This window comes from Pygoscelis adeliae, unplaced genomic scaffold (genome assembly GCF_000699105.1).
Source record: "Pygoscelis adeliae isolate BGI_AS28 unplaced genomic scaffold, ASM69910v1 Scaffold256, whole genome shotgun sequence".
NCBI classification, from domain to species: Eukaryota; Metazoa; Chordata; class Aves; order Sphenisciformes; family Spheniscidae; genus Pygoscelis; species Pygoscelis adeliae.
In genome coordinates, this window is record NW_008824996.1 from 514,571 (window position 1) to 524,570 (window position 10,000).

At 39.4% G+C, this 10,000-nt stretch overlaps 1 protein-coding gene across 1 annotated transcript in view; it reads left to right on the top strand.

Annotated features, from left to right (window-relative positions):
• Window positions 1–6,424: 6,424 nt before the first annotated feature.
• The window catches only part of NEK7 (NIMA-related kinase 7), a 63,135-nt gene continuing 59,559 nt past the window's right edge, over window positions 6,425–10,000 (top strand). Inside the window, exon 1 of the mRNA XM_009326164.1 lies at window positions 6,425–6,510. Within this exon, the coding sequence (XP_009324439.1) occupies window positions 6,454–6,510 (57 nt within the window). The 5' untranslated portion in view covers window positions 6,425–6,453. The remainder of the gene's footprint in view (window positions 6,511–10,000) is intronic.

Sequence of the window (10,000 nt, forward strand, 5' to 3'; positions counted from 1 at the left end):
CTATTTGGCAATTTGTTTTTTCCAGTTAGAATCTCTTGCTGCTTGTGTTAAATATACCCACATTAAATACTGAGTTTGGAATACCGGTGGTATAAAGGTGGATGAATAACTTCTTGAAATGTATTTTAGCACTTAAACTACAACCCAGTTGAGTTTCGTCTTTCCAGTTGCATTCTGGTGTGGGGGGAAAACCGCAGCAAAACCCATTTGAAGTAAGAGAGTGGAGTTTCAGGTAAACCGCTGGGGGTGTTGGTTTTCTTGTGCTTTTTGGAGATGCTGAGGCACAGGAAGTGTATAAAGGCTTTGGACATGTCAGTGTTCTGAGAGCTGCTTTTGGGGTACCGTATGTGGGCTTTTGTTTTCTAAGTATTTCCTGGTCTTTAGGAATGCACTAAAAATATCTGTGAAACTGAAGTGACTTTCACTTTGCAAGTAAAATGTTTCTATTATGACATCAAAACTTATGTGTTTCTCCTGTTCAATGGCTTATGCAGAGCACGAGGAAAAAATTAAATTTTAATGTTAAAGAATTACAATAGATTTAGATTCCAAGTTGGTTTGCTTTATTGGACATGACTTCTGACTTCCCATTTCTTTGGAAAATTCATAACTGTGCTGTCATTTAATGTAACGTGAACAATAAATTCGCGGTGCTTGGTTTACAGCTCCTGCTATTTGCTTGCTTCATCCAGGATCTTTCCCGTGTGCATCTTGAGCCCCTGCTTTTAAAATTACTTTGGAAATTTGTAAACTGCAGCCTGCACCCTGGATGCCAGCGTTGAGTGGGTGCTGAAGAGGGTTGATCAGTGTTGGTGACCTGACAAAGTGCGGGCCAGGCTTGACCAGCAAGCCAGTCCCTCCAAATGGCCAACCTTTTGCCCTGAAGAGGTAAAGAATGACTGTTAAGGCAGTATGTTTTATAAACCAGTAGGATGGCTGTTTCTGAACCTGCTCGCATCAAGCTCGAGGGCCAAGCTGTTATTGCTGGGTCTAAAGTTTGTCTCCTCCCGAAAGGTATGTGGCTTTGATCTGGGAGCTGAGAGGTGCGGTTATGTCAGTGTGGCTCTCTGGATGACGGAGAGCAGAGCTGGAATCGGACCGGCAGGCTCGGGCTCCCTGGCATAAACTGCCGGGATTAACACCGGTGTGGTGGGTTGGGTAATTGCGTTTTGGGTATTCAGTAAGGCATTTAGAAATCTAAAAAAAATCAGTTTTTTTTAGTTTCAACCAGGGTGACTATTCAAATGTTTTACCTAGGTTTAATTTGTGCTTTTGGGTAGCTGAGAGTCAACGTGTGATATAAGCAAATGGGAATACTCCTTTATCCTGTATGCTTATATGGAAACTAGTATTAATATACAGGTGTGTTTTTTTTCTCAGCTGAGGATGGTCCTTATCTTTGAATTTAGTTAGTAAACATAGTTGAAAAGTTTAGGGATCTAAAAATTGTCATTTTAAATCCATGTTAGATACTGAAGAACCTAACTTGACACCAAAAAGTAAGGAGTTTGTAGGGCCTTGGCTCTAACCTAACTAAAATAATGGCTATAGCAAAAACTAAAAATACCTGCCTTAATTGATGGTGCAGTCCAGAAGTAAACATAGTACGTTCTGTCCTTTGTGAACAGCAGCTAAAGTGACCATGTGCCTGATCAGCACATCGTGAATGGTGCAACTTCATGTTCCTCTGTTAGCAGTTATGTGTAGTTACATCTATATTCTGCAGAAAAAAAGACTGAGATTTTCAGATTCTCAGCAGAACTGTAACACTCTGGATATTCTTTTAAGTATATATGTTTTTTTTTTTAAAGTATAGCTGTTTCTTCTTTGACATTGATTATTGAATGTCCCCACTTAAGATCCAAAACAAGTGTATAGCACGTAGCTTATAGAAACCAGGTATCATTGAGACTATTAATGATGTTTTCTACAGGAAAGCATTGTATTTTTTTGTTGTTGTAGAACTGCCATCTGTTAAAGCAATAACACTATTACCTGAATACCGTGAAGTGTATTTCAATGTGAATGGTTTATGGACTTTGAGCTATGAAAAGTGTTTAAAAAGCACTTTCCATGTGATTAGGCAGTGCATTTATGCTTTTTCTCCTGAAATAATTTGATCATGTTTATAAAGACTTAGTTGAAAGACTCAAGTCAGAAGGATTTCAAGTTTTTCCCAGGTATCTTTTTTTTCTTTTAAAAATGTTATTTTAAAATACATTCCAGTGAAAGGTCAGCGATGAGGTCTGGTTCCTGTTCAGGAGTGGGTCCTCTGCTGCGATTTCACTAACAGTTGTGGGTAGTCCCACCTCTCCTCTAACAGGCTGGTGGAAACCACCTGGAAGGCTGAGTGCTGACTGTGGGACATGAGCTTCTGTTGGGGTGTAGGAATGCACCCTTGCTTTTTGGGCTACTTTGTATCTTTGCATGATCGTTAGATGTGCGGGCAGGTACTTGAGAGCTTTGGAGGTGGCCGCTAAGGAAGTGAATAAGGACAGCGAGGCCCGTGTCTGGAGAAAGGAAAAGGTGTTCTGCCCGGTTCAGGCAGTTGCAGTCTGATAGTCTAACTTACTGGTGAGGACTTAACTCCCTTCTGCTGTATGGTGGTCTCGGTGCATGGAGTAAATAGTGTCAATTATGGGAGTTGCTATGCAACTGCAATTTCAAATGAAAAATCGGTCGTGTTGTCTGTATCCCCAGGTACTTCGACCTGCATCCTTTATGTGTAGGTGCCACCTACTGTTTTGATCAACTGAAAAAGACAAAGAATTTAAAGCATTAGTAGTTAACCAAAAGTCTTCTCATTCCTGCAAAGTATTAGTAACCATAATTGAAGTATAAGATTTACTGTGTATGCTTGCGTTCCTGTGATCACCGTTGTGTACAGTTTGGTCTGAACCCAAATGATTTTCATCTTCAAAATGATGAAAGTCATCTTTGCAAGATAAATGATTCAGAGTCTTTCATTGTTCCTATCTTTGCAAGTGGTATGGTGAAGGCAAGGAGTCCTTTCCTCCTACGTGATCAGTGTGAGAGCGTTTAACAACGTTAGTTGTGTTTGGCACTTTGGAAGTTTTGGGGGGTGGTGGTATAGCTGGCTTGCCTCTCGCTTCGTCTGTTGTCTGTTTTCCATGAACCAATTTATATCATGGTGATGGATTTGCAGAAGGTGGTCATCGTATTGCTTGTTTAAGAGGTGATAGACATGTCACATTTAAATGTGTTTTGTATTTGCTTTTCAATTTTAAACAAGCAATGACTCTTTGACAGTATTTTTAGTGTCTTTTCACCATAAATTAGATCTTGAAGACCATCTTTGGAAGAGTAATAATTATTGCCTCAATTTAAATTTAATGATGATAAATATTATACCACTATGTTTTGACCTCTGGAGTTTGTTATCAAGGTGAAAGGCATGCCTCACTGTGAAAACAGTCTTCACGCAGCAAAATCTAATTCTTGCTTATGTTGACAAACAGTACAAAAGATTCATTTTGCATCCTTGGCATTTTTGTATGATCAAAATGCCAAATTACTCTAAAATGCGCATCTATCGTGCAGTCTTCAAAGACAAAAACAAGTTAAAAAAATAAAAGAACTTCCATATATGGACAGAAAATACCAATATTTGTCGTTCCTCTGCAAAAGCAACAAAAAATCCACAAGCTAATAAATCTTCCTTGCTTCCTGTGGTAGAACGTATTTGTTACCTCTTTAATTTGCTTGCTTTTATTATAAAAACAAGCCACAGAGGGCAGAGCCACTGGCAGTGGTAATGATATGACTTCTCCCCTTTCTGCTCTCCCTAAATTAAAAAAAAAAAGACACATTTCCAAACACTTCTAGTCAGTGCCTCTGACCATGCAGACAAGGTGAGTGGGTTGTATAGTTCCTGAATCAACATACATCATCTAAACATTTCAGCATTGACTTCATTAATCTTGGATAAATGTCTGCAATAGAGGATAAAGAGTTTTGTATTTACTTCTTTTCCCTGGGGATTTTGAAACAAGTGTTTGTGACCCATAGGAATGATCTATTGGTGCATTACGTGGTCAAGAGTCTTCAATATGTAAACATATTAATAAAACACACTGCAAAACTTTCAGTAGAAATATTGACACTATTGAAAAGATTAAAATTTTTATAAAGGCTCTTCAAAACAGCACTTAAGAAAAGAATTCTTGGCAGTGATAAAAAGACCTCTACAGCAAGAACTTAGCAGAAGATTCCTCAAGACTGACATGCATTCCTCCCCCAGAATTTGTCGCAACTGCATAAACCTCTGTGAATCTAACTGGAGAACTTGGGTGCAGTTTTGTGACAACGGTTTAATTTTCAGTGCTGTTGTGTTACGATTTCTTGCCTTGGCGGGGAGGTTGTATGGGAGATGTTGTAGAACTTGCAAGAAGTGTCAATATTGGTGTCCTAGGGCTGGCTAGAGATTGCCTAGCCCGTGGTGTGCAGCGTGTATCCGCCAGCTGTTTCCCTCTTTCTCACCACGCTCATTCTGACAGTCTTAGAAATCTTTGCAATTCCTACCTCCTCTTCTCTGCCTCTCACCTCAGTTTGATAATTGATTTTTTTTTTTTCCCCCTCCTCTCTTGACCTGCCTGAAATTTCTTTTTCAGATCTCTCTTATCTTTGGATTAATTACAGCTAATACTCAGACAAAACAACAGAAAGTCCCAAACTGTATGCTTTATACAGGAGTACTAAGGATAGGAAGGCAAAGCTGTTGGGGCCTTTAGTCGCTCTGGAGGACGGCTGTGGTTTGGCGTTACGAGTAGCTAATGGTGCTGGAATGGCATGGGTTGACTGCTTTAAACGGGGGAGTGAGAGCAGGTTGCTAATGGCTTGTTTTGCGTATCCAATCCACTGTTCAGTACACTAGGGCAGTATATTGAGAAACTTTGCAAAGCTGCTTTGTGATTATTTTGGATATTACTAATGTTATCAAAATGATGCTGTAAGAATGACAACAGTACTGTGAACACAAGCTATTCGTTAGTTTCTTAAATATTTTGCAATGGGCTTTGAAAAACATTTCTAAGGTTTGCTGCTTTCTGGTGAGAGTTATTTCTAATGTTTTTAATATTCTCGAAAGAAATTACTGGGAAGATTTATTTTGTGTTTTAACAGATAGTAGTAGATTGTATGCTTTCTTGCTGAACTTAAATGCTATTTGAGAAATTTTTACGTACTCATTCTAAAGAGAGGTTTGAAACATAACTAGCTCTGTGTGTAGAAGGACGTGTTTGCAGTATATTTGAAGTATATAGATTTATCAGAATAAATTTATCATAGGAAATAGCCTAATCTTTAAGAGGTATCAGAAAAGTGTTTTATGTCAAACCATCTCTAGAACTTTTGGGATTTGGAGCAGGAAATAAGAAAATAAATAAAAAACAAGTTGAAAAGCAAGAACAGTTTTCCAGTCAGACACACGACTCTTGTTCCTCTGAAGGCCTTGGCAGGTTTGACTGGGTAATAGGCAGAGACACTTTGTGTTTGTGTGATGAAAGAGTTGTTCAGGGCTTGCCTCTTACTTGCATAAAAGTTTATTTCGTTGTTTGCATTCGAAGCTGCGAGTGAACTTCGTTTTCGTCTGAACAGAGATGGCCCTCATGGGCACCAATAAAACTGGGTGCTCCACCTGCTCCCCCTCAACAAAATGTCTTGTAGCCTAAGAAAGGATTTGCTTAGCTGAGAAAAAAGCCGCTTGAGCATTTGCAATTTTGTCTCTCCTGTTCTTCCTAATAATGATTCTGCACATTTTGCAGCTGTTATTATTGGTCAAAGCCTTGTGTCTCTATCTTGGGAACTTGGCAGGCATCTTTCATCCCATTTTATTGATGAGATATGAGAGGTTCATAGTTGGGAATAGAGGCTGTGCTCCTAATACGGTATCTCAAAGCCCTCTTAGCTAGCTTGTCAGAATGTAATGAGTGTACATGTTTAGCTTTTTTCTATTTAAATGGAACTATTCTTGCATACTCACTAAAATCTACAGATAAATTACTGCAGCAGTCACAACTCTTCTGCTGATCTGCTATTTCCCATGCTGCCCATAGGTCTAAGGTACTGGCCAGCAGACACCTACGCGGTTAAACAAGTGGTTGGTGCCTCTGAAGAATAATGGGGGGATGCAGCTTTTATCAGACAGAGCCATTTGTCTGGCTCAAGTAGTTTAATGCACATCTCTTAATAATAAGTTCAGATGTGTATAGTGACTTATTTCATTTTTATAGAACAGCTAAACATAAGAAAAATTCCTTCCCAAAACAGTGTAGGGCTAGAATAGTTAAATGTTATAAACTCAAGCATGCGAATGAGAAAATTTAATTCTTCAGTTTTTCTGCTGATGTTCATTGATCATAAATACAGATTGAATTACAGTGTAATGACTCTGTTTCTCTTTTCAGGACATAAGGGACGCTTTTACGTGATAGAATGGATGAACAGTCACAAGGCATGCAGGGGCCTACTGCTCCACCATTTCAGCCACAGGTACTTTTTCTTTTTTTTAACAGTTACTCAAGAGTGGATGCTATCATTTCTTAAATAGAAAAAGTGAGAGATTAGAAAACATTATTTCTTGTGGGGACAAAGAAGCTGTAAGCAGATAGAGTGTATTCTGGCAATCTTGAAATTAATTGACTATCAGTCCTATGTTTCATAGAAAATAACTACTTTTCATTTCTGCCTCCTACTGCTTCACCAACTTTGAGGGTTTGGAATTGGAGTGGGAGTAGGAAGCAAAGATGAAGGCGGTTGTTTTCCTGAGAAATGGTGAGCTGTTAAACACTATATGTTTCAAAATTGTATCAGAATTACTGTATTTATTTCAGACTGTTACCTTCAACCTTCTCTTCTTATACCTCCTGACAGTGATACTATATGAATTAGTGCCATTACCTGTTGAAACCAGGCAAGAGTAATTCCCAGTAGGTGTAGTTCTGTTAGAAAGAAGATGCGTAAGAAATTTAATCTTTGGATAAGTGTTGATGGTGTGAAGCAAAGGATAAAGATTATCTGATCAGAGATAATATTGGGATATTGGTTTTTGACATTTTTAGGAGGTAATTCTTCAAAGGGAGTGCAAGAGCCTGTAGAGGAATACCCTAAAAATATTTACTGTGGTGACCATTCCAAAGTAAAAGCTGGACAGTTCTTTACAAAGCTGAAACCTAAATTTTGTAATTTTCTTGTTAACAGCATAGGTGATAGGGCAATTTGTGCTCTTTATTTTACAAAAACTAAGGTGAATTCTAGCTTGTGAAATTTAGTAAATTTACAATAACTGGCTTTCATTAGCTCCAGTGTTTTTATTATAGCATTGTGATAACAAAATCTGGGTTTAATAGCACTTACACCAGTGTGTTTATACCAATGCACAACAGGTAGAAATTTAAGACGAGTGTATAGCTGTGCATACAGATATTTTGAGAAAATACATTTGTAATTTCAAAACAAAAAAACACCTTAAAATTCATATTATGAATATCATAAAGGGTCCCCATTATTAGTATTACAGGTTGTTGTTTTTTTTCTTTCCTGACTAAAGAGAAAATAGAACACAGCTGATTTAAGGTTTCTGTATTTCTGGGAAACCTTCCTATGTTTTCTGTTTGACTACAAACAGGTTTCATATTTCCTTGTCTGTCTTCTGAGTATTTGAATACCTGTTTCTGATTCACAGAATCAACTTCTTGAGGACCAGTTCAATTTTAGGAATGTTACTCTAACCTGCAAATTCAGTTTATGAATCCATACTAGTAAAATATGCTTCTAGTTTTACTGTTCCAAGTAATATGGCTCATCTACAGGTATCCAGTTTCCTCTGTGGTGAACTAAGGACAGACCTAAAAACAATACTGCTGTAATCAACTAGGCATTTTCTACAAAAGAAGAAACGAATATTTATTCTCAGCTTTGGTTAACTGTCAAGCATTTTCATAATCTGTGTCTCATTATTCTTTTTTAAAATCAATTACTGTGTAAACTGCACTAAGCATGATTTTTGTGATTTGATTTTTCTTGAGATGAAAGGTTTTGGGTTGTAGATGTGATGTGGACCTGCATCAGAATATTGACTGTTTTGCATTTCAAGGGATAAAGAGTGAAGGGGAGCAAACATGCTCTGATAGTCATATTGCCAGAGTAATACTAAAATAGTCATTCAGTGGCATTCTTGTTTTGTTAATCAGATTGTTTTTCCTGTGAGCCAGGTACATGCTTTAATTCTTACGGAGCTGCTAATGGAGCATGCTTATGGTGAAAACTGGTAATGAAAAGAAGTTACTGTACTAATTGCTGATACATTTAGGAGAAACAAGAACTAGAATTGAAAATACAGCAGGTTATGAGCACGAGGTGAGGTAATGATTTATGAAGAATTGTGTGTCAGGTTTTGATAAACCTGTGAATCTCTTCTGATTCTCTTGGTCATTATATTGTGTCAATATATGCTCCTATTCATAGCAAATTAAATTACCCTGATTGCTGAAATTTGTTGATGAGGAGCATGAGAATATTTAGCCAAACAGTATAATGGCTTAGTCCCAATTAGTTTGAAAACACTATTTCACAAAATCACAGAATAGTTGAGGTTGGAAGGAAACTCTGGAGGTCATCAGCCCTCCTGCTCAAGCAGGGTCTCCTAGAGCAGGTTTCCCAGGACCACGTCCAGACTGCTTTTGAATATCTCCAAGGAGGGAGACTCCACAACCTTCCTGGGTAACCTGTGCCAGTGCCCAGTCACCTCCACAGTAAAAATGTGTTTCCCGATGTTCAGATGAACCCTCCTGTGTTTTAGTCTGTGCCCATTGCCTCTTGTCCTGTCACTGGGCACCACTGAAGAGAGCCTGGCTCTGTCTTTTAACACCCTCCCTTCAGGTATTTGTACACATTGATGAGATCCCCCCTGAACCTTCTCTTCTCTAGGTTGGATGTTCCCAGCTCTCTCAGCCTTTCCTCATACGAGAGACGCTCCAGTGCCCTGATCAGTAGTGGCCCTTTGCTGGACTCTTTCCAGTATGTCTATGTGTGGGTGGCCCAGAACTGGACACAGCACTTCAGGCGTGGCCTCACTAGTGCTGAGTAGAGGGGAAGGATCACCTCCCTCGATCTGCTGGCAACACTCCTCCTAATGCATCCCAGGATACCATTAGCTTTCTTTGCTGCAAGGGCACATTGGTGGTTCATGTTCAACTTGGTGTCCACCAGGACCCTCAGGTCACTTCCTAAGGAAAGGAAATTTCTAAGGAAAGACGGTTTCATTTGTACTGGAAAGGCAGAGTCCTTAATTTCTACCCAAAGAGATGGCAGGCATGTTGCTGAGCTCTTAGAGCTATCCAAACAATTTAGGCAAGGAATTTTTTTAAAATAGAGACACACAGGTGTTGCATTCACTATTCTTCTTACTTGTCCTTCTCTCAAGGACACAAGGCTCGGTCATCAAACTCCGCAATGCTTGTCGTCAAGCTGCCTATTCCCACAGACACCGTTCTCCTTCTTTTCCGCAAGGGCACATTGCTGGCCCGTGATCAACTTGGTGTCCACCAGGACCCCCAGGGTCTGGCCTGTAAAGCTGTTTTCTAGCAGGTCAGTGCCGAGATGTACTAGTGCATGGGGTTATTGCTGCCCAGGTGTAGGGCTTTGCACTTCCCTGTGTTGAACCTCATGAGGTTCCCGTCAGCCCATTTCTCCAGCGTGTTGAGGTCCCTCTGGATGGCAGCATCACCTTCTGGTGCATCAGCCATTCCTCCGAGTTTTGTGTCATCAGCAAACTTGCTGAGGGTGCACTTTGCCCTATCATCCAGATCATTAATGAAGATGTGGAGCAGGATTGGACCCAGTATTGACCCCTGAGGTATGCTGCTAGTTACTGGCCTCCAACTAGACTTCGTGCCATTAGAAGCTCATTTCCTATTTGGAATTAAGTGCCTGAAATCTCTGTCATAGTCTATTATCTACAAAGTTAAAACACTGTACTTCA